Below are 25,074 nucleotides of genomic sequence, written 5' to 3'. Positions count from 1 at the left end.
CTCTGTTCTTGTCTGGATTATTTTCCGCACCCGGAAGTGGCGTCGAAAAGAGTCTCGACTGGCCACAAGGAGGTACGAGCGATCCCCTGCTGTCATTATCAGACACCCCTGTTGGGAAAGGTTGTTTGACCGGCAACCTCGGTAAGAACAGCAAATCAATTAGACGCCTATTTAAAAGGGACAGTACCACAGTTCACCATATGTGATTTCATATTGGAGCAAATACGTAGAACAGGCGGAACTGGAAGAAAGTCTGGCTCCTCCCCCAACAGATACCTGTTAACTAATAAGGTTAAAGAAATTTCTTTTAAATAGAGTTTATCCCTCCGATGAACGCATTGTTAAAATATTCAAAAAAGAAATGTAGACATAAAATGCACTTTTTGCTCTGAAGGTACTGAAACTGTAACCCATTTATTCTGGCACCGCCCCCATGTGCAGACATTTTATTTTGGAATGATATCTGTGACTTTATAGTCAACAATATCTAGAGTGACTTTGTTTTATTTTTTGGAGTACTGTAATGTTTGGGCTCTCTGAACTGGAAAATAATATAACTTTCATTATCAACCTGATCATCTTGATGGCAAAATTTCATATAGATAAATGTAAATTTACTAAGAAAAAAAAACCTCATTCTCTGCTCTCAGTGGTGAGTTCAGACAATGCATGACCTCCATCAGGTTTTTGAGAAATAAAAAATAAATTACGTGTAGTACTGTATATATTGGTAACTGCTTTGTTACCAATAGACATTAGAAATAAGCTGAATGTTTAAATTGGATTGAAATCTTTTAATTGAACATATCACAACAATCAAAGTGCAGGATGGACGGACGGCTTTTACAAGGAATTAAATAAATAAAGCTGAAAAGAACAAGTGGTCCTGATTCATAGCCTACTCTGCGTAAGCAGCCAGTATGAGGTTGGTAGTGAATGGGTTGCGCAATGGTATTGCCTGCAGCTACATAGATTATGGTTTTGAATGCAAACCTTCTGGAATTGAACGCGAGTTTGCATGGAGAACAAAGTTACGTTCAAGACAACTCAGAAACAAGGGACAAACCTGTATCCATTCAAAACTCGACGCACCATTTCAACGTCAAGTATGGGACAATTCTGTATTTTAAGGGCCGGTTGGCAACTCGAACTACACCACTGGTCTTTATAAAACATCAACACTGAGAGGACTGAAGCTAAACCCTTTGCTGGTCACAGCACCGACAAACTGTACGTCGGAATTATCTGCGTCACTGTTACTGGTCTGGACCGCCAGACACCAGACAGAACTGGACCTGCCAAGACACCACACTCGCACACACGATTGCCAGCTGGCGGCGACATCTCAATAACAACGCAGTCACACACGCGGCTGCTGGGCGGAGCTGGACGGGCAATGACCTCAGACTCCGACGCACGAGTTTGTTTGCCAAACAACAGATGTAAATGAATGGTGCAGGTCATTTTGCAGCGAGAAGGTCCCGGGTTCGATTCCCGGGCCTGGGACACCTTTCTGTGTGGAGGTCACATGGTCTCCCCGTGTCTGCTGGGTTCTAGCCAGGTCCTCCAGCTTCCTCCCACACTCCAAAAACATGCATGTGTACTTAAATGTAAAGCAGGGGCATTTGTTGGGACTGAGAACATTGGGGGCTGAGCCCAGACCCTTCTGGGGGAAGTCTAAGCGATCCAACCCGGGAAAAAAGCTCTATGCTTTCTTGATCCAAATACTGCAAACATGTACTTCAAAATGTGTCTAAAATTATATTATATGGATAGAAACCGGATGATGCACTTATAGATAACACAGGAGTTAAAGCAAAAATAAAAAATAAATACTTTGTAAATATTTTGACTTAAGCCAAGTCATATTCCCTCTCAATTTTAAATGTTAGGTTATATCATTTGCGATTTTTAGTTTGCTTTTTTTTTTCACATCACGAGTCAGCAGTATATTTAATTTTAACTTTTACTCCATTTTTCCTTTGCCCTCCTAATGTGTTGTGTTGCACCTCTGTCTCTGCATCTCTTTTCTCTCCATCTGCTCATTCCTTCCATCCTTTGAATCAGTCAAAATTTGAAATTAATTTAATGTCTCCTCTCTGGATAATTTGATTTTTAAGTCTGTATGCAGTTAACGCTACTTTGTGTATATAGTAATTTAGTAAATATACCAAGTATGCCAACTTGATGAAAAAGTTGTTATATTCCCAAGTAAATGGAAGTGGAAAACAGAATAAATCACTCAAATATGTTATATTTAAGAGTTTAAGTGTTGCAACATTATATGAGTAGTCTCATCAATAACTGCATTGACAAATACCTACAAGAATCACTGTATACATGCATGAATCGCAGTAAGTATTGCACCAACAAGTAATGATCTCCTTGTTTAGTGCTGTCTACTCTCAACTCCCGCACCACGAACACCAGCAAAATGAGGGAGTGGGGCTCGGTAGCGCTCGGCAGCCCTTCGGACGTCTTCGGGAGTGTGTGTACAGTACTGGCCAATGCAGCGAGAGACGAAGCTTTCTGTACGGGCCATCGTGTTTAGCTGCTCCGTAGGAGTCCAGGAAGTCCAATACAACGGCCGAGCAGGTCGTAAAAACGCCAAAAGTTTAGCTTTCACAATAAAAAGAAAATGCCCCACACAGACAGGTTAGAATGGCCTAACAGCAGTTATGTAGTTGTGTGCGGTGACTTATGTGAGAAGAAATGTCACTGAATTTAGCTGTGGAAAAGTCGCCGAGCCTTCGTGGATTTTCAGCCCGTTTAAGAGGGTCTATCACCGGGGAGGGCTGCCCGGCAGGTCCGCCGGCACGCCCCCCTGACATGAAAATGATTAATTTTACCTGTTTTTGGTGACGGCTCCCCGGAGACGTGAGCCTCAGCCGAGTCAACCTCCTTCTGTTATGAAAAACCGCCGTATATCCATGTTTCCGTGTTGTCAATGCCGTCATTTTGTTGCTAAAAAAAAAAAATCTCGCTGAATCCTCCGCGCCAACGGTTTAGATCAGCACGCGACCCCTCGCTGATTGGTCTTGACGTCATCGTGTGTTGCATTCACTGAAAATGGAAAACTACAACATCTTTCGTGCCTCGTTATTGTACAGTTATCATTATTTCTTCTGAAGTTGAATTACCCGGGGATAAAATAAAATAAAAAAACGTTCGGGGCTAAAGCCCCAGATGCACAGGTCAGACGACGCCACTGATATAATTAAAGTAATGGGCTCCATGTAGAATATGAACTGGCCACTTGTCCAGGGTGTGACCCCGCCTTTGCCCTATGACAGCTGGGAGAGGCCCCAGGAGACCCCCGAGGCCCTGACTGCAGGAAGAAGTATTGAAAATGGATGGATGGAGGGAGGGAAGGATGGTGCAGGTCATCAAGGGATGCAAAGTGCAGAATCACACTTTTACCATTAACCCCAGAGAATCAACAACATTTATAATGAAGAAAAGAAAAAAGACTGATGCAAGAACAAATAACAATAAAAATAAATAACTAATTCATTCATTCATTCATTCATTCATTTTCCATACCCGCTTAGTCCTGAGCTCAGGGTCACGGGGGTCTGCTGGAGCCTATCCCAGCTGTCTTAGGGCGAAGGCAGGGGAAATAAATAACTAAATAAAGAATTTTGTTTGTGCGTGTGTGTGAGTGTACAAATGAGTGTGTGTGTGTGTGTGTGTGTGTCTCAAGCACGGTGCAGCCCCATCAGTGGGACTTTAAACAGCTGTTAGCGGAAGCCTTACCAGCACCTCAGACCCTCTACACATTATGAAGAACTCCATTCATGCCTCTGCAAGTCAGGTGATGTATGAGGACGCATCAGCCAATCAGAATGAACCGAGACACAGCCAGCAGCTACGGCGCAGTGGAATATAAAACTATTTTCTGCTGATTTTTCCGGCCTTTGTGAAAAATGTTTTAGAAAGATTAAAAGTCCAGGACTTAAAAACCAACGATAGAAGTATTTATGATAAACCGTGTTTCGGGTCAAAGGTCATCATGTCAGTCGTTTTTTACAGCTCTTTATTTTTGTATTGTGGTCTATGGTGGAAAAAAGCGTTCCGGATTGATTGTTTTGGCTGCAGTACCACAAGTGGCCACTGGGAGAAATCAACGCAGCCGATATCCAGTTATTACAAATTTGGCTCCAGGTCAGAGGTGTTCAGACCTGAGAGAGGTTTGGCCAGTAGATGGCAGCGTTCTCCTGGTTGATTCGGCCAAAGCAGCCAAACTTCATCTCCTCGCACCAAAAAGTGTTGGCGATTTGGACGACCTCCTTCTGAACCCACCTCCTCCTCCTCCTTCTCCTCCGCCTCCTCCTTCTCCTACTCAGCTCTTTTACCTCCAAGAATTTATTGTTTGCGAGCAGAAGAAGAACCTGCCTGGAGGTGTTCTGTTCATTCCTGCCGGCGCGTCCTACACGCTGAGATCTGAGCGCGCTCAGTTCTCGTTCTCCTCCGCCGGACCTGAACAATCGGAGCAGAGGCACCGCGGAGCTGGCCCGAGCTTCTAACAGGAAGGGAGATAGGTGAGAGTGAGTGAGAGTGAGTGCAAGGTTGCTGGTTCCTACCACCACCACCAGATGGCGCTCAGTTGATTGTAAAAAAAATAGTTTCAAAATTTGGTCACCTTTTGAATTTTCTCCAAAATTCTACAGTCTTTTTTTCAACATGTGAGAAAAGAATCATCATCATCATCATCATCATCATCATCATCATCATCATCATCATCATCATCACTGTGAGGGAATTCATTGAGGAAAAACTGAGGGGTGAAAAAAAAAAAAATCAAGTCAAAATTTAGAGGAAAGTTCAAAGTCGCGGTTCGGTAAAAATACAGAAGAGAACATATTCAGGTTTTCCGACCGTTTTTTGGAGCTTTTTTTTCTCCCGGGATTCCTTCTGTTTTCAGAGTCTGATACTGTACAGTGTCAACCAATTTGAGGGGGTAACGAGTCAGCCACATTTTGGTCTGAATTTATGGGTCCATTGAGGTGAAGAGAACGTAGGAAGATGGTCTCAGCTGTGCCTTCACCGCTGAGGAAAACTCCCTGAGCCAGCCAGTAGCGGTAAATCATTACTTCCAATCAGGTTTGAAGAAGCTATATGGTTTACATGGTTTGAACTGCTTTGTTTTACCAATAGACAATGGGGTTGCACATACATTGGTATTGCCTGTGGTTTTGAGCCCAAACGTTATGGAAACGAGTGTGAGTTTGCATCCAAAATAAATTTACGTATAAGAATACGGGAGAAACCGTCGTCCAGTATTGATTGAAAATGGGAGGCACCAGTTCGTTGACGAATACGGGACGATTCTGTGTTCTAAGGGACGGCTGGTAACTCTACAAAAAGCTGAGCTGGACTCTGGACGGACAGACGGGTGACAACCAACTGAACAACAAGCACACGTGGGTGTTTGCTAATACACAGCTGCTGCTGCTGCCAGCGGTGGGCGACTGAACTTTGAATCTGCAGAAAGAAGAAAAAAAAAACCTGAACAACCAACAGCTGGGTGATGCAACCAGACTTCCTTACTGGAGCACAAACACAGTTTGAGCTTCGACGTCAAACCAAAAACAACCTAAACGCTAGCTGCACTACCATGACCCCTGGAATTGCGCAAAACCATGGCAAAAAACATTAATAACTGGTCATGGAAACACGTAAATGTAGACGCTGTCATGAGGTGGTTTTTCAAACGTATCCAGAGAGAGGTATATATATCGCAAGAGTGTCAAGGAAACACTTTTTTCGCATTTATCAGAAGGTGATTTGTCACTCCCACTTTAAGGGTGACTGGGACTTGAGTCCGTCGGTGCTGGATCCCCCTGCTCAGGGCGATGAGAACTGCAGCACAACAACACCACGTGGTGTTCACGCCTTACTTTACACTTTGAAGGGTATAAATGGAGAGAGAGTCTCGCTGCTGTGTGCGACTGTTGCATGCACATTGTGTGTGTGTGTGTGTGTGTGTGTGTGTGTGTGTGTGTGTGTGTGTGTGTGTGTGTCTGTCCTGCTTGTGGGTCCGAGGCTGTTGTGGCCTCCGCTCGTCGCTGCTCCGTATCAGATCAGCTCTAAAGTTACACTGCCGCCACCGCCGTCCCTGCTGTTGCGGCTCGTCTTTCTCCAGAGTGCGTGTGTGTGTGCGTGCGCGCGCATGTGTGTGTGCAATAAATAGATTAAAGTGTGTGACGGCCGTGTGCACGTTGCGTTATTCACTTAACGGGAATAAAAGAAGGGCTGCAGCTGTCGAGGGGCCGACTGCAGTTCACATGATTGGTTTGGTCCAATAAGTGGAGGTGACTCTGTGTATGTGTGTGTGTGTGTGCGTCTGTGTGTGCCAAGGTGTGCCTTAATGGGAAGCAGTCGCTGCTGCTGCTGCTGCTGCTGCTGCTGACGGCTCCATAAAGGAGCCTTTGAGCGGCTAAATTCGTAGCAGATGTGGAGGAAAGAACATCCGGCCAGGTTGAGCTGAGTGGTCGTGCACAGCGAGAGGAGGCGACAGGAGTCCGATCCAGGAGGGGCAGGCAGCCAGCAGGGACACACGCACGCACGCCCACACACACACACACACAGGCTGCACACTTAACATTAAACACTAAACAGCGGTTCTCCTGGTGGACAACAATCCTCGGCTCTCTTCTCCTTTTCAAAGCACCACCACCAGAGGTCTCCTGCAGCATTCATTGGGCCTCCACCGGTGCCACCCAGATGCCACAGCTAGCCAGCCAGCCAGCCAACCAAGCCAGCCAGCCAGCCAGGTGATGGGAGACGGGTCAATCTTGAGATCTGGCATTGTTTGCCCTGTTTGTTGTACATTGGGCAAATCCAAAGGAGCCTGAAGTCCTGGTTCTCGACTCAGCAGGTCTAGTTCTGGACCAGGAGGTCGGGTTACGACCCTCAAGTCCTGGGTTCTGGACTTAGCAGGTCCAGGTCTGTACCAGGAGGTCGGGTCCAGGGCCCTCAGTCTTGGGTGCCTGGACTCAGCAGGTCCAGTTGACTAGCGTAAGCTAGGAGATGCAGCCAAAGTGATGTCTGTCCGCAGCACATTTTTCTCTGCAACAGCTTGTTGCTAAGGCTAACATGCTAAAGCTAAAGTTGGCGAGTGTGACTCTCAGACGGACTCAGTTTGCAGGAGTCAGTCCTCAGTTCTCACACAGCTCAAGCCGACAGACAGGAGCCTTTTCGTCATTATTGTGTGGCTGTAAAAAAACGTGTGTGTGCACAACAACAACAACAACAACAACAACACAACAAGCTTTTTTTTTTTGTTTGAAACCAGGGGGGATAATTTGTGTTGCAAGCTAATAAACAGAGTCCTGGTGCTTCGTGTCCGGAGGCGATCGCACAACTCAACATGAGCTCATGTTGTCTGGCTCGTAAAAAAAACCAAAAAAAGTTGCTGCCTCAATGGCGACCACCTCAACACAAAGTAGTGCAGCTGCAATACAACGTAAACAGGCTGCAAGGAGAAGATCTTCACCAGCCACCAGCAGAGAGGAACCAGGAAACAGAAACCAGGGATGAGGGCCCAGGACCCAGGGTCCAGGAATCAGAATTCAGAAACCAGGGACAAAAGATTTCGGAGCAGAGACCAGGCAACAGGGACAAAGAACCTGAAACCAGGGACCAAAGACCAGGGACCAAGATGCAATGACTAAAAATCAGCAACCAAAGACCAGGGGCCAGGAATCAGGGAACAAAGACCAGGGGCGAGGAGCTAGGGACTAAAGACCAAGAGCCAGGGACCAAAAATCAGGGACCAAAGACCACGGACCAAAGACCAGGGACCAAAGACCAGGGACCAGGAGCTAGAGACCAAAGACAAGGGACCAAATATCAGGGACCAAAGACCAGAGACCAAAGATCAGGGACCAAAGACCAGGGACCAGGAGCTAGGGACCAAAGACCAGAGACCAAAGATCAGAGATCAGGGACCAAAGACAAGGGAACAGGAGCTTGGGACCAAAGACCAGGGACCAGGAGCTAGGGACTAAAGACCAAGAGCCAGGGACCAAAAATCAGGGACCAAAAATCAGGGACCAAAGACCAGGGACCAAAGACCAGGGACCAAAGATCAGGGACCTGGGACCAACTGCCAGGCCTCCCACTGAACTCTGCCAGTCTTTGCATGCAAGAGCACTTCTGGAAACGCGGACTCTGGAGAGTAAGCAGATTTTTGTGTAAGCAATCCGCCCTCCTGTGTGTGTGTGCGCGCAGTGTGTGCACTGTGTGTGTGTGTAACCCGGCTGTTCCGTCCGACTGCGGCTGAAAACAAACAGAGACCTTCACGCCCGGAGACCTCGGTCCACTCTGCAGCTCCAGTCCAGTCGAGTCGATTTCACTTTTTAATTAAAAACTTCACAGCCAAACAACAAAAGATGGCAAAGCGCTGGCGGAGACCAATGAGAGGGGCCCTCCGGGGGCCCAGATGTTTGTGTTAGCGGGCAGGACTGTGGAAGTGTGTGCCGCCTCCATCGTTTGCTGGGATTAACGGCGCTGAAGAAAAAACAGGATCCAGTTGCGTCTGTTTCCCAGCAGCGGCCTTCGGCCCTCGAGGGCCTGGAGCAGAGGGTTTGTTTTAGCAGGGGAGTGTTTGGTTGTGTTGCGTGTCGCACCGGCACACTGTTTGGTTGTGTTGAGTCCTGTGTTGCTGGGGTGTTAATTCCTCCGGCGGGAATGTGGAAGAAGCTCCTGGACGGGTCAGAGGGGGAACCATGTCCATGGATTCAGTGGCTGACTCGCTGAGAGGCTCAACAATTGAGTGAGTCTGAGAGATTCACTGGGAAAGACTCATTCTGAGAGACTCACTCGGAGAGACGCACTCGGAGAGACTCACTCGGAGAGATTCACCCTGAGAGACTGATTCTGTGAGACTATCCCTAAGTGACTCATTCAGAGAGACTCATTCAGAGAGATCCACTCTGATAGAGTCATTCTGAGGGACTCACTCTGAGAGACTGATTCTGTGAGACTATCCCTAAGTGACTCATTTTGAGAGACTCATTCAGATAGACTCATTCAAAGTGACTGATTCTGAGCTCAATGTCACCATTTTTCATGAAAGCTCATTTAAAACGTTTCACAGGGGAAAAAAAGTAAAAGAAAAAAACTCAGAATCGGGTGACCATGGTGACCTGGTGACCAGGTGACCAGGTGTCCAGTCTGTTCTGCCTGAGGAGACGACTCAAAGGAACCACATCCCTCCTCCTTAACCTGCCTGCCTGTGCAGTAAATAAGGCCAAGTGTAGGCGCACACACACACACAAACACACACACACACACACACACACAAAGCGTGTGCTGACCAGTTTGTGAGGACTCCTGTTCACTTCTCGTCTGCTCACTTTTGAACCGGACTCACTCGCTTCCTTCCCGTCATGATGCTACGCTACGCTAGGCTAACTGGCGCTTGCCAGCTCTCGCACCTGATTGGCTGAACCCGGCCCTTGGCCGACATTTGCAGAGAACGCCGGCGTCGAGTTTTGACAACCGTCAGAGTTTTTGCAACGTCGACCCGTCTGGAAGCAACTTCAGAAGTCGGAAGAATCAAAGAGTGAGAAATGCCGCCGAGAATAACCAATCGTCAGCGAGCTGGGAGGGTTGGGGGGGGCGGGGGTGCGGGCGCGAGGAGAGGAATGGGAGGGTGGCGTCTCCCCCTCTGATCACAGAGCCGAGGGGGAGGGAAGGAAGAGGGGAGGGAGGGAGGAGGGGCCTTTGATGGCGGAGCGTGACATGAGCACATTTAGGATGAGCGTGCGTGGCGCGCGCACACACACACACACACACACACACACAGAGTGAGGTCCCTTATCATAATGCTAAGCTAATAGAAGGTGCTAAGCTGCTAAGCTAACAGAGGCTAACAGAGGAAGTTGACCCTCTGATGGAAAGTGCACCGGTCTAATACACAAACCGGTCTAATGCACAATTTCGCCGTATTTCGGCACATGTGACAATAAAGTGCTATTCTAAATCGACACACGTCATTGGCTGATCATCCAGTCACTGCGCCAGGCTGCACCCCCTGCTGACTCCTTCCCCTCACTGTCATTGTTGTCTCCTCTCACGCGTCTCTCCTCGTCCTCTTTCTGAGTGCCGCCGCCGCCGCCGCCACCGTACCGTTCCGTTAGAGAGAGAGGGGTAGAGAGAGAGAGGGAGAGTGAGAGAGGGAGAGAGAGAGAGAGAAAGAGAGAGAGGGAGAGAGAGAGAGAAAGAGAGAGAGGGGTAGAGAGAGAGAGAGGGAGAGAGAGAGAGAAAGAGAGAGAGGGGTAGAGAGAGAAAGAGAGAGAGAAAGAGAGAGAGAGAGAGAGAGAGAGAAAGATAGAGAGGGAGACTGTGCTCGCGGAGATTAGAGCACCGCTGCCTAGCAACCAATGAATTTTTTTTTTTTTTTTTTAAAGGCCGCCACAAAAGGGGGCGCTCTCGCTCTTCAGTGTCTGACCTACATAATCCAGCAGCCTCTGATCTGCTCTGCATCACAACGCCATCAAAGGCCCCGCCCCCGGCCGGCCCCGCCCTCAAACAAACACTTGTCACTGTCGACCTTCCCCCCCACTACCCGGCTCAAACGGCGAGTTAGCCGCTAGCCACCAAGTTCCAAAAGACTGAGTGGTGAAATCTGCATGCCGGCTAATTAGAGAGGAAGAGGCGGCGCGGTGGCAAAGCAGATTGGCGCTGATCACAGCTGCTCAGAGAACAGAGGGCGGGCAACACTTTATAGCTCTGCCTCCTGCTGGCTGATCAAAGACACCGCGGAGGGAGAGATAAATAAATAAATAAATAAACAAGGGAGAAGAAGACGAAGACTCCCCAAACTTTAAAGCGGCTCTCTCTCCTTCCTGTGATCCCTCCTCCTCCTCCTCGTTAGCTTCCTGATAACACTGCTAGCGTCGGCTAGTAACAGGGTGGCAGACGTTTAGCTTCCTGTCAGGTGGACAGCAAACCGTCCAATCCTAGAGCAGGATTGGAAGCGTTGGAGTCGTTTGGATGAGTCAGCGGCTCAGAGTTAACCAGAATAAATTCACACTGGGTTCCTACTGAGTTCCTACTGAGTTCCTACTGAGTTCCTACTGGGTTTCCCCTGAGTTCCTACTGAGTTCGTACTGAGTTCCTACTGGGTTCCCACTGAGTTTCTACTGGGTTCCTACTGGGTTCCCACTGAGTTCCTACTGGGTTTCTACTGGGTTTCTACTGGGTTTCCCCTGAGTTCCTACTGAGTTCTTACTGGATTCCCACTGGGTTCCTACTGGGTTTCCCACTGAGTTCCTACTGGGTTCCTACTGGGTTCCTACAGGGTTCCTACAGGGGTCCTACTGGGTTTCCCCTGAGTTCCTACTGGGTTCCTACTGGAAATCCTACCGGGTTCCCACTGGGACTGCGACTGGGGTCGGCTGAGGGTCTGACTGGGTTTTCGACTCTGACTTGGAGTCTGGCTGGAATCTGAGTGGCTCTGGGCGGCGCTGGCGGTCGTCTGGTGGGCGGGGCTTCTCCCTGACTGGAGCGTTTTCATGGAGGAGCTTTTGTCTCTTCAGGAGGCCTGAAGCTTTTCAGAGCTTCTCATTTACACATCAAAAGACGCAGCACAGGGGAGTGTGGGGGAGTCGGTGGGGTAATGAAGGATGCTTTTTTTCCTTCGCCCCCCCTACACCTCCCTCCTCGGGGCTGGGCGGGACTTCGCTCTGAGAGGAAGCGGGGAGTGGGCGGGGGGGCGCAGACTGATGCTGTAACGAGGGCCTTTAATCAGAGCAGAAGTGCCAGTCAGCAGCCGGATGGAGGAGGTGCTGTGAGGTCTGCTCCAGTGAATGCAGAGCGAAGTGATCCGTGTCAACAGGCACCAGCGCCACCAGCCGCCACTCGGCGGCGCCACCTGCCGCCCTCAGAGTCAACGGACAGGCGTGAGAACACGGTGACCGACACCGGTTCACCTCCACAACTCAACCTTCCGTCAGGAGCGGGAAGTAGGGGGCGAGGCTGGGTGCTGATTGGCTGTGGCTGTAGCCCTCAGGTGTGTGTGTGTGTGTGTGTGTGTGTGTGTGTGTGTGGGAAGGTGTTCCCAGCAGCTGCTGCAGCCTCAGCGCCGGCCCAAGGATCCACTGACGGGAACCTTCCAGTCGGGGCCTCGATCTGCTGCTCACAGAGAGAGACAGAGAGAGAGAGAAGAAGGGAGAGAGAGAGAGAGAGAGAGGGCAGAGTGGGGGTGGTGGGGGTGCGGGGGGGGGGGGGGGGACTAAAAATAGCCGACAGTGACCTGAAAACGAAGCCTCGTCGCTCCGAGTTGCAGGAAGTGGCCGCAGCTCGTGTCCTTCGCCCCCCCTTGTCTAATCACAGCAGGTGGGAGGGGCTGGTGGTCTGGGTGAGCCCCCCCCCCATCCTCCTCTCTCTCTCCACACCTCCACACCACCACAACCCCCCCCCCCCCACCCCCCCTCCTTCACCCAGGCGCCCGTGAAGTGGAACAGTCTCCGGCTGCTCCAAGCAAAACACCGGCGCTCTTCCCCCTGATTTTAATAGTTAAACGTGATCCGGGGGACGTGTCAGAGTCCAGCCTGGCATGCCAAACCAGCACGCACACACACACACACACACACACACACACACACACACACAGAGGGAGGGGGGAGGGGGGGTCAGTAACTGAGGAAGCAATCAGTGATTCAAGTTAACTGAGGCGTTGCAGCGAGCTGTCGATAATGTTGCTGCAACTTCTGGTTCTGGAGGTTCTGGAGGTTCAGGAAGACCAAGTGCTGCAGCTATGATCCAGGTGGAGGTTCTAGCAGTTCTGGATCAGAACACAGGTTCCAGTTGTGCAGGGTTCCGGGGCTCCACAACTCTACACGAGAAAAGCAAAACAAAGTTTTCACCTTCTGGAGGTGCTGAGAATTCCTGCTTCCTCACTCACTGTTTTTCCATCCCGCCTCACACACACACATGCATGCACGCACACACGCACATGCATGCGCGCACACACACACACACGCACACACACACACACAGCGGCGGTGGCGGCGGCTGTCAAACACTAATTTCCTCTGCGTGTGGCTGTAATTTCGGCTGGCAGTGATCTGGAGTGGCGGCTCGGGTCACTGCTGGTGCTGCTGCCGTCGCGGAGGGGGGGGGGGTCAGCGCCGACTTCATTAGCAGCTTCCAGCCCCCCCCGACCATCCACCCTGACCTCCACCCCCCCCTCCCCTCGCCGGAGGCGTCTGTTAAACGCCAACATCAGCGTGGCGACGCTCGGCTCGCCACCTCAGGAATCAATGGGCCTTTGTTCTGATGGAGAACGATGGGAGAACCGAGCTGAAGCCGGCCAGCAGAACCTCCAGTCGGGGGGGTTGGGGGGGGGGACCTGGAAGCCTCGGCCAATGAGCTGCAGGTCACCACCACCGCCGCCGCTGACGATGAAGCGTCCGTCCATCAATTAAACATGTTGACTGTCGCACAGCTCATCAGGGATTCTGTTTGAGGATTAGCGGGGGGGGGGGCAGAGAGTTAGAAAAGAAAAACAAGAAGACGAAGAAGAAGACGAGCGGAGTCAGAGGAGGTGGAGCAGTGAGAGAGACGGAGAGTCGGGAGTCGGAGCAGCAACTGCAGCGGTTTATTATCAGAGTTGTCACAACAACAACAACAACAACAACAGCAACAAAAAAAAGGCACTTCTGGTTCCCTTTTTTCATCCAGGAGGGGGCGCCGCCGCGCACGAGCGCAACAGAAAGAAAAAAAAACACCTTAAATTAAATATATTTACATTAAATAGAAACACTTATAGACACTTTTTACAGACGATACCGTGGCAGCAGGAGGCGGGGCGAGGGAGGGAGGGGGCGGAGCCTCCACCTCTGCAGTCTCACGCCCCCTGGTGGCCCAGTGTGCACACGACACAGCAGGCAGGCAGGCCGCGGGACAGGGGGATTGTGGGTAATAAGAAGGACGACGAGAGTCGACAACAGTCTCCCTTTGTGCACGTGGTGCACGTGCACGTGTGTGTGAGTGTGTGTGTGTGTCAGAAATGTGCGTACGTGTGTATATGTGTGTGTCAGACGTGTGTGTGTGTGTGTGTAGCTGGTCTTTGTCACTTCCTGCTGAGTGTGTCACAGCCCCTCCAGAACCAGGCCTGGTGTGTGTGTGTGTGTGTGTGTGCGTGCGTGTGTGTGTGTGCGGGCGTGTGTGTGCGTGTGTGTGTGTGCGTGTGCGTGTGCGTGTGTGTGTCTCAGACGTGTGTGGGGTTGTCTGAGTGCAGCTCAGTCTTGGCCAGGTGCAGGACCACGGCAGGCGACTTGTAGTGGCAGTGCGTGGTGCCGCTGGCTCCGCCCCCTGCCCCTCCCCCGCCCAGGCCTCCCCCGCCTCCCCCGCCCCCGCCGCAGGACTTCCTGCCTCGAGTCCTGTCCGACGCCAGCTTCCTGTTGCAGAGTCCCTGCCAGGTCTGCAGCGTCTTGGAGCTCCACACCCAGACGCCGCTGGTGATGCCGACCACCAGCGACATGAAGATCTTCAGCATGAAGACGGCCACGGTGGGCACCGACTCCCGCAGCGAGCAGTCGCCGCCGCCGCCCACCGCCGCCACCCCGCTGCCCACGCACTTGGTTTGCACGCCGCGCAGCCGCCAGTGCTCCATGTTGAGGCGCTCGTAGAAGTAGCAGACGATGACGCAGGTGGCGGGCACGGTGTAGAGCACCGAGTAGACGCCGATCTTCACCATCAGCTTCTCCAGCTTCTCCGTGTCGGTGCCCTCTGTCTTCATCACGCGCCGGATGTGGAAGAGCGCCACGAAGCCGGTGAGGATGAAGGAGGTGCCCACCACCAGGTAGCAGGCCAGCGGCACCAGCACGAAGCCCGTCAGCGCCGCCGCGTCTGCGCCGCCCACGTAGCACAGGCCCGTCAGCTCGTCGCCCGCAACCCGCCGCGCCGTCAGCACGGCGATGGTCTTGAGTGCCGGCACGCCCCACGCCGCCGCGTGGAAGTAGCTGCTGTGGGCCTCAATGGCCTCGTGGCCCCACTTCTTGCCGGCGGCCAGGAACCAGGTGAGCGTCAGCACCACCCACCACACGGACGAGGCCATGCCGAAGTAGTAGAGCAGCAGGAAGACGGCGGTGCAGCCCGCCGACTCCAGGCCCTCCTGGATGACGTAGGAGCCGCCGGCGCCGCCCGGCTCGCGGTCGCACGCCACGTTCTCGGCGCCGGCCACGGCGCGCACCACGTACGCCACCGAGTAGAGGTTGTAGCACATGGAGAGGAAGATGATGGGCCGCTCCGGGTAGCGGAAGCGGCGCGGCTCCAGCAGGAAGGTGAGCACGGTGAAGGCGGTGGAGCCGAAACAGAGCGCCGACCACACGGTCATCCACACCAGGGCGAAGTCCTTGTCCCGCCGCGACCACAGCACGTCCACGGCGGCCGAGCAGCGTGGCGCGCACACGCGGCTCCGCTCCACCAGCTGGAACTTATCCGGGTTCTCGCAGGCCGAGGAGGAGGAACCGGAGGACCCGGAGGAACCGGCGCCCCCTGGCGGTCGCCCGGCCGCCCCGGGGGCGGCGGCAGCTCCTCCGCCGCCGCCGCCGCCTCGGCGCGGCCCCGCGGGCGCCACCGGCAACATGCCCGCGCCCTTCTTGCCCTCCGCCGGCCGCGTCTCGTTCTCGGGCGCCTCCATGCACAGCGCGTTGGGGTCGTTGCGCGTCGGCAGCCGCGCGCAGTCCAGCGAGTCGGGCCACGCGTAGCTGAACTTGCGCATGACGGGCGCGCAGCGCTCGCGCGCCTGCTCGCACATGGGCCGGCACGCCGGTATGGAGGCGGACACCTGGTCGGCGCACATGGGCGCGTAGAGCGAGCACAGGAAGAAGCGCAGGTGCGCGTCGCAGCCGTAGGCCACCAGCGGCGCGAACTCGCGCAGCTTGACGGCGGCCTCCGCCTGGTCCCCGTGCGCCAGGAAGTTGGGCATGCGCGTCAGGTTGTAGCCGATGCCTGCGCACATGGGGATGGTGATGGGCTCGCACTTGGCCGGACGGCCGCGCTCCAGTTCGTAGGAGCCCATCTCGAAGGCGGAGGAGACGGGGACGAGCAGCAGCAGCGGCAGGCGGAGGAGGAGGAGGAGCTGGAGGAGCTGATGCAGCAGCTGCTGCTGCTGCTGCAGTGGAGGTGGAGCTGCCTCCGTCCTCATCTCCGCGACTGCGGAGGCAGAGAAGAAGAAAAACACCGAGGGACGATCCTGGATCTGCTACTGCTGCTGCTGCTTCCTCAGGAGGAACCGGAACTGAGCCGCTGGAGATCCAGATCCAGGGTCCGCGCGCCGTGAAAGGAGGAGGAGGAGGGAGGGGGAAAAAAACAAGCTCGGAAAAAGTGTCGGGTCGTCCCAGAGAGAGAGAGAGAGTCCTGGAGGCGGAGAGGAGGTCCGGTGGAGTGAGCAAAACTTGGACAAACAGCGGAGAGAGAGAGAGAGAGAGAGAGAGAGAGAGAGAGAGAGAGAGAGAGAGCGAGAGAGAGAGAGAGAACCGTTAGTCGCTCCTCCGCTCGGTGACGCGCCTGTCGGCCGCCTCACTGCTGCTGCTGCCGGGCTGCGGAGCTCCGAGTGGAGCCGGAGAGCCGCTGGACGGGACTCCAGTCTGGAGGAGGAGGAGCCTGGGAGGGGGAGGGGAGGGGAGAGAGGGGGCGTGACGTCACAGCAGGCGGGAGGATCGCTCACCAGAGGACGCTGCAGCGGAGCCCCGTGCAAGCAGCAGCAGTGAGGCGACCAGGGACCCGGACCAGGACCAGGACCATGACCCGGACCAGGACCTGGACCAGGACCTGGTGCCAGACCAGCTCCGAACTGGAAGTGAAACTGGTCTGACTGGAGGTGTGACTGGGCCAGATTCAAAAATCAGCTGACCACCACTGCCCAGCTTTAGGGGAGTCAAAGGTCATCCACAGGAGAGCACTGTGTGTGTGTGTGTGTGTGTCTGTGAAGCTGACTGGATCAGAACCAACCAGATCTAGATTCTAGAACCCAGATCCAGATCCAGATCAGCATCTAAAGTATCAGCAGCAGAATGACGTGAGGTTGGAGGTGAGACTGCTGACTTCCTGTGACAGACAGGAAGTTGTTTCTCGGGTGGTCAGCTGGTCTCACTCTCTCACACACACACACACACACACACACACACACACACACACACACACACACACACACACACACATTGAACACAACAGTCCTCTGAAGCGTCGACAACAGACACACAAAGTCCACCAGGTTCTTGTCCTCCTGTCGTTTATTTGCCTGCTGAAACTCGGAGCAGCAGTGAGTCAGTTCACTGCTGGTGTGTCACTGTTTTCCTGCTACACTGACTCTCTCTCCCTCTCTCTCTCTCTCACACACACACACACACACACACACACACACACACACACACACACACACACACACACAGAGCGGTGTAGAATAAACGAGCGGCTTATTGTTTCCCCCTAGTGGCTCAATACGTGAACAGTTTGATCTACCACCAACAAAACTGTTGGGGCGGGACTTGAGCCGCTCCGGTTCCGCCCCCTTGCTGCCCTGATTGGATGGGACGTCAGAGTCCAAACAGCGAGGAAAGTTTTGACTATCTGATGAACGAATGTGATTTTAAACACGGAATCCAAATGGAGGTCAAAAGGTCATCCCCGGCTCGTCCTTCTGCGACATTCCCTGCTAAGCTAAGCTAAGCTAAGCTAATTAGCGTCGACTGTACTGGTTCGTATGGAAGCAACGTAAGCGCTGCCCACTGACTGGCACAAACAAAACAAGCTTCTTCTCACAGCTGTAAAAAAAAAAAAAGGCACACAGCGCCCCCTAAAGTCCATCCTGTGGAGCGGCGGAGACGCCGCTCAGAAGATTGAATTGACAAATTGAGGCGGACGGAGGCGTCAGCGCCGGTGCTATCAGATCTGGCCTGCAGGTGGAATAAAAAGCAGCGCTGAGCAGGAAGCACATTCCTCAGCCTCAGATGATATCAGCGCTCGGCCTTCTGGTGACTCCAGCACACAAACACTTTGACTTTGGTTCCCTTTCTTTAACCCCCCCCCCCGAACCCCCGCCTCCGCCGTTTGAATGTCAAAATTAAGTTTTGCCTTTCAAAGTGCGCAGGTCGCCGGCCATGCGTCACCCGAGACGCTCTCAGATTCTAATCGCACTGACGTCTCTCCATTGCTGGCGCTACGTAGCGGGAAGTGTTAGCATCCACATCACAGAGAATCCTGGACACCAGATTTTTTTTCCCAAGGAGGAAATACGGATAACCAGCACATTTGATTGGTTGCTGCAAAGTCTCTCACTTCTACCTCGAGTGCGCCACCCTTGGTGGCTGAAGCAACAGTTTACTTAAAACAATATGTAGTGAATCTCAATCTCGATGCTCTCTCGTCTTGTTCGTGTCTTGGTCTCGGTTGGTGCAGTCTTGACTACAACACTACCAGACAGCATCAAAGGGGGCGCTATGCAAGCCGCCAGCATCACCTAGCTGTCGACGCTATGCTTTGCTTTGGCGTTGCACATTACAACAGCAATTTATAAAGAAGAACACGCATGAAAGTTCAAGCAACATTTTATGTTGTTGGAAATTTGACGATAATTCAAAGCTGATGTAAAGCTAATTTAAAGCTAACCTCAGCAGACGGCTAGCTTTGCTTAACGTGCACTTGCCAAAATGTCGCTTGTGTCATCTTGTCTTGCAAACACAACCAAAGGGAGCCAACGGCATTGGCTAGGCTAGCATGCTAGCTTAGCTTGCCAGTTCTTTTTTTTTCAAAGACAGCAGCAGCAGTGATGAAACTTTCCACAGAGACGCTTTAACATTGCCGAACTGCTCCTTTAACCCCTCCGTGTGTCCGAGACGGAGCTGCTGCTGCTGCTGCTGCGGCCACTGCTGCTGCTGCTGCTGTGGCTGCTGCGTGTCGATCCCGATCAGTTTTCGGAGACGGGCGGTCTGACCGCGGCGGCCCGCAGCAGGCCCGGGTGGTGTTGTTGTTGCTCCCGGTGTGTTATTGCTCGCTGACCTGCGAGCTCACAGGAACGTTTTGATTTGTGCGCTGGTGGACTTGTGGCCGATTTGTTTTCAGGTCAGTCTTATTGACTTTGCAGTTTTGGAGGAGGAATCACTGCCGAGCTATTTATTTCTCCCCGGACTGCTGCTGCTGCTGCTGCTGCTGCTCCGCCGCTCACATTTCATCTCCGTGTCGGGGCCGTGCACTTCTCGCAATAAGTGGCCTCCAACAAAGACCCCCCCCCCCGTCCCACCATCACCACCACCACCACCACCACTGAACCCCCCTCTTCAGGGTCTTTGATTTCACACATCCATCAGGCGCTGGGACGGAGCGCCGGCCTGGTAATTACTGCCTCCTGCTCATTGGCTATCGGGTGTCAGGCCACAGCTGTAAACATCCCGCCCACAACCATGAGGGCGACACCAGTGAGGAGCCGACGACTGGAAGCACTGGTAGCACATCTGGACCAGTCCAGGACACATCTGTCTATCAGTCTGTCTGTCCATCCATCCACCCTTCCTTCCTTCCTTCTATCCATCTATCCAACCATCTGTCTGTCAGTCCATCGATCATCTATCTATCTATCCTCCATCTATCCATCCTTCTATCTATCTATCTATCTATCTATCTATCTATCTATCCATCCATCCATCCATCCATCCATCTATCTATCTATCTATCTATGCTCCATCCATCTATCCATCCTTCTATCTATCTCTCTATCTATCTATCCATCTCTCTATCTATCTGCCCCTCCCCCAGCCACTGTGACCGGCTGCCCTCTCCTCTGGGCTCTCTGCAGTTGCGTTGTGTTGTGTGGTTAATAGTTACACAACAGCTGGCCGAACTCTGGCCGTGCGACCGTGACACCAGTTGCACTGTGGGAAAGACGCCGCCGCCGCTCCGCCGTCCAGCAGCTGAATCATCAACAGCAGGACACACACTTCCACCAAGAACACACACACAACCACCGAAAACACACACGACCACCCCAAAAAACGCTCAGTGACCCGTGACTCGTGACTCGCCACGACTCACCGCTCATAAAATCTTCCATGTTTTCATCGGTGGTGAGGAAGCGCGATGCACCGAGTGTCGAGCAGAAGACATAATTCATGTTGTCTACATGTTAATTAATATTTCTACTACTGCTACTACTACCACAACTACCACTACTGCTACCACTACTACTACTGCTACTGCTACTACTACTACTGCTACTAATAATAATAACAATAATAATGATGATATTAATAATGACTGAATTTGTGTGTGTGTGTGTGTGTGTGTGTGTGTGTGTGTGTGTGTGTGTGTGTGTTGGATTAAGGGGTATTTGAAGACAAGGTTCCATCAGGAGGCCAAACAGGGACGTGTTGTTTAAGTTGTTGGCATTTCTGCGGCGGGATGAGAGAAAGAACAGAGAGGGAGAGAGAGAGAGAGAGAGAGAGAGAGACGAGGTGACGGCTGCTGTTAGCCACCGCCCGGGTCGACTGGTGGGTCGGTTGTTCGGGGCTAAAAATGGAGCCAGAAGGTTACAGCAGCGAGTCGCATTTCTGAGTGGAAAGAACATTGCAGTTGCTGCTGCTGCTGCTGCTGCTGCCTCATCACCACCCCCATCCTGACACTAGTCTCTCATCTGGTCATAGTGTGACAGAGCAAATCAGAGTTGACACTGAGGAGAAGGGGGCGGGGCTAAGGCTGGAGACTGCATGCTGATAGCTTGAAAAACAGCGTCAGCATGGAAGGAGCACGTTAGTGAGTCTGATCACAGCTGGACAACATTTCCCCAGTAGAAGAAGAGTATGTATATGTATATGTATGTATGTATATATGTATGTATGTATATATGTATATATGTATATATGTATGTATGTATATATGTATATATGTATGTATGTGCGTAAGTATGTATGTGTATACATACATACATATATATACATATAGTAAATAATACATATACAAATAATACAAATAAAATACATAGTAAATAAATGCATAATATATAAAGACATATAAACAGTATAGATATACCTATTTAGATAGATATATAGAAAGACTTTATTGATCCCATTACTTATGTATGTATATATATGTATATATACATACATATATACATATATACAGTGAATAAACACATAATATACAGTATAGATGTACTGCATAGATATATTTTAAAATGTGTCATATACACACTCACATATACATGAGACAGATTTCAAACTTTCATGGCTAAAACACTGAAATCGCTGTAACCACTTTGACATTATATATTATCTATTGATACAACCTAATACAGTGGCCACTAGGGGAGATGCCCTCAGGGAAGCAACTCCTTGGTGTTGGCACGCTGCGGGAATATCTAAGGAGCCGCCGCCTCTAAATCAATCACATGTCCCGGCTGCAAATAGCCGAGCCAATCAGCTCAATTAACGGCCAAATAGTCGGAATCCTTGGGCCCTCCTGCCATCCGTCAGCACCTCCGGGGCGAGGCCTCTGCTCTCGCATCCCAGGACATGAGAGGCGCCGCCGCCACCAAACGCCACCACCAACGCCAACGCGCTCTAGCTCCGCCCACACTGAGCTGTGGTCGCATAGCTGGGGTCGGGCGCTCGGCCCCCAGGCCTAAAAATACATCACATCCTGGCAACGCACATGGGAAAACACGACCCGGCCGCTATCAGTGGATCCAGTGTTGTTTGCCCCCCCCCGACTCCTGTCTCTCCCACACACACACACACACACACACACACACACACACACACACAGCATTGCTGCTTCAGATAGCTGGAGACACCAAAACAGGGCGATTGTGAGTCTGGCAGCAGTTCCAGGCATTCATTCTCTCCGCTGATGTCCACGCCGCCCATCGCCACTGTGAGTGTGTGTGTGTGTGTGTGTGTGTGTGTGTGTGTGTGTCAGAGCCGTCAGGTCCAGCTGAGAGCAACATGATGAAGATGACGAAGAGGCAGAAATTCCTCCCCCCCATTTGTCTATTTCAGTTACATGCTGCCAGTGTGTGTGTGCGTGTGTGTGTGTGTGTGTGTGTGTGTGCGGGAGAGAGTGTGAGTGACACATGTTGCAGTGGGTGAGTGAGGGGGGACACATGGTGAGCAGAGAGAGAGAGGAACAAAGTAGGGGGGGGGGCAGAGAAAGTGGTGTTGGGGGGTGGAGAGGGAGGAGGAGGAGGAGGGGCCGGGGGGGGGGGGGGTCTGACTATGTGTGACACCCGCCCCTGACCTCCCCACTGCCCCTCCAACTCTGGTGCGTCAAACGAGGAGAAGTTCTATTAATAACCTGCAGACAGACGAGCCAATCAGATGCAGCCGTGGCTGGACGGCGCCCACGTCTGGCGGGGGTCAGAGGTCAAGTCATCCTCGTCCGTCTGGAGAAGCTCCTGCTGCTGCTGCTGCTGAAGGAAGAAGAGAAGAAGAAGTGACCAGGCTGAAGAAGGCCGGGGAAGTGGAAGATCTCGGGCTGACGTGCTAAAGGCTAACTGGCTAACGGGCTAATGGGTCAGAGGGCTAATGGGCTCATCCATCACAGAGGAAAGGTGAGCCGGGCTCCTCGCACGCTCTCACCTCTCTCTGTTATTGCAGCCGAACAAGGCGGCCCTTCATCGCCGCCGTCGACCATCCAGCGCCGATGGAAAAACTGAGGGAAAAAAACCAAGCAGCGTGGAGAAGGAGGAGGAGGAGGAGGAGGAAGAGGAAGAGGAGGCGAAAGTAGAGGGGGAGGAAGAAGAGGAGGAGGTGAGGAGGAGGAGGAAGGGAAGGAGGTGAAGGAGGAAGAGCAGGAGGAGCGATGGAGAAACCTCAGGCCTCAGTTTCTGAGCAGGCTCGGTGTGTGTGTGTGTGGGTCACTGGGACCCTGGCTGTGTTTCCACACCGCGTGCTAGTGAGGACTTAGCGTTCCTTCAGTTTGCTACCTTCACGTCAGTGTGGGTCAGGGAGCTCCGCCCCCTCCCGGACATCTGACAGACAAGAATCATGATGGACGTTTAGTTTTGTTGTCATTTTACACTCATTGTTACTGTGTGTGTGTGTGTGTGTGTGTGTTCTATATTAACGTATTTATTATTCAGTTTATCCCGTTTCTGTTATTAGATTAATATTAGATTAGATTACATTAATGAATATATTCCAAATTCTTAGAGCCGGTTCATTGACCACCGACCCGTCCCGAACCTGCAGAGAGTAAATCACCGCAGTAACTTGAACCGGTTAAATTTAACCTGCTTTCATGCAACCGACGTGAGGCTAAATTAAGCCAGGATGACCAACACATCCCGGCTTAATCCCTCATTCCCTCGTCTCAGTTTGGTTGCAACACTCCCACCCACCCCACCCCCCCACTCCCCACCGACCCCCCAGCCGTGAGAGAAAACAACCCGGTGCTGCTTGTTGTTGTTGTTGTTGTTGTTGTTGTCGTCGTTGGAGAGGAGAAGCGGGTCGGAACCGCTGTGATTTCTGGACGGAGCAACTCAGAGACTCTCAGACGGCTCCACACCTCCGTCGCTGCTGCTGCTGCTGCTGCTGCTGCTGCTGCTGCTGCTAAAAGGTGCCTTTGATTCGCCACTCAGACCTGAGTTGTTTTTTTTTCACGTGTTCCCAAAAGCAGGGAAATTATTTAAAAAAAAAGTGCAGCCTCCTAAATTACTGTCAGTCAAAGGGCTCCTTTCTCCTCCTGCCGTCTCCGGACCTTTTCCTGCCTCCGGCGGCACCAATGGGGTCTTTCTCTTGTTTCCTGCTGCCGCCGCTACTCTGCCGCCGCCGCCGCCGCCGCTGCTGCTGGGTAAACACACCGCTGGCCTCGCATAAAGAGCCGATTCTTCTCCATCAAGCTGGAAAACGGACACAAAGAGAAACTTGTATGATCATTTTTGGGGGCTCGTGGCGGCGTGTGTCGGGTGTGTGTGTGTTCGTTTGAGGGACGTCTGGGGCCGCTGTGGGTTCCAGGTCCCTGGCGTGCTGGAAGGTCACGCTGCCGCCGCCGTCGTGGCGAGGAGGCCCCCCCCCCCCCCCGATTCCTCCCCAACCACCTCCACAAACCACCCCCTCCCCTCGCAGCTTGTGCTGATCTGTCATTGGTGGAAAGCGGAGACACCATCTGGCTGCTGTGTTGGAACATGCCAGAGATGATAGAGATGCTCTGGATGATAGCGGCGGCCTGCCGGCGGCCCGCAGCAGATACACAACTGATTCATAGATGAGTGGCGGCGGCGGCTGGTTTCCGAGAGGTGCGGCGAAAACAATATAAAGAAAACAAAGCATTTTAAGATGTTGGCTGCCTCGTCGTGTGGAAAGGGACCCTAGCGGCCGTTTGACTGGATGTGGGAGGAGCTTGTTGGGTTTTTCACATTTATTCAACCTGTTTACGTTCCCCCGAAAAACAAGCGGGTACAAACAAGTGTGGCAGTACCTGCAGTGGCCATGAGGAGGCAGTGTAGCTAACAGATCTAAAGAGGGTTGCGTTTAAAAATCACTGTTTTAAATGTTTCCAAACGGTTTGAAAATTGTTCTCTTCTTCTTCTACTTCATCTGCTTCTCCCAGCTCATTGCTTTGTTTCAGAACTTCGCCCCCTGGTGGACCGATTATGATGTTACAGTTACTCTGGAGCTGGAAGGAGGCAGGAGTCGCCCTCTCTTGGGACAATAATTCCTATTAACAGGCCTGTTTGGTTTCTGGAGAGGGTAAATGGTGTGTGTGTGTGGGGGGGGAGGGGGGGGGGGATTTCCTGGTCGGGTGGGTGGTGGCGGGCAGCGAGTTGGACTGGAACGCGTTAAAAACACAATGTGGGGTGTTTTAGCTAGCGCTAGTTTCTGCAGCTGCAGTGTGATGATTGGCCGGCCGGCCGCCAGTTTAATAAAGTGCTTCACTCTGCTGTCCGTCACGACATAGAGCTCACATTCAGCGGGCGCCAACCACACGGCCGGCCTCCAGAGCGGGCAGGCGAGCCAGCGAAAGAGTGAGAGAGAGAGAGCAAGAGAGTACAAGAAAGCACATAAAAACTCCTGTTGCTCTTGTAATTGTCCCAAGAACCGACTTGATATTTTAATCCAATCTCAC

The 25,074-nt window shown here is 52.3% G+C and overlaps 1 protein-coding gene across 1 annotated transcript; it reads right to left on the bottom strand.

Moving 5' to 3' along the window:
* Positions 1-13,590: 13,590 nt before the first annotated feature.
* Positions 13,591-16,628, bottom strand: fzd9b (frizzled class receptor 9b). The gene has a single exon (XM_076014925.1). It carries the CDS (start codon positions 16,163-16,165, stop codon positions 14,225-14,227), a length of 1,941 nt encoding a protein of 646 aa, XP_075871040.1. The 5' UTR covers positions 16,166-16,628; the 3' UTR covers positions 13,591-14,224.
* Positions 16,629-25,074: the final 8,446 nt, after the last annotated feature.

The sequence above is a fragment of the Nelusetta ayraudi genome, unplaced genomic scaffold, assembly GCF_046127955.1.
Source record: "Nelusetta ayraudi isolate G7.1 ecotype Tasmania unplaced genomic scaffold, CSIRO-AGI_Nayr_v1 ptg000175l, whole genome shotgun sequence".
Lineage (NCBI taxonomy): Eukaryota > Metazoa > Chordata > Actinopteri > Tetraodontiformes > Monacanthidae > Nelusetta > Nelusetta ayraudi.
This window is presented reverse-complemented; position numbering and strand designations above follow the sequence as displayed.

Coding starts and splice junctions, on each gene's coding strand:
- fzd9b (XM_076014925.1), bottom strand. CDS start 16,165: ATGAGGACGGAGGCAGCTCCACCTCCACTGCAGCAGCAGCAGCAGCTG.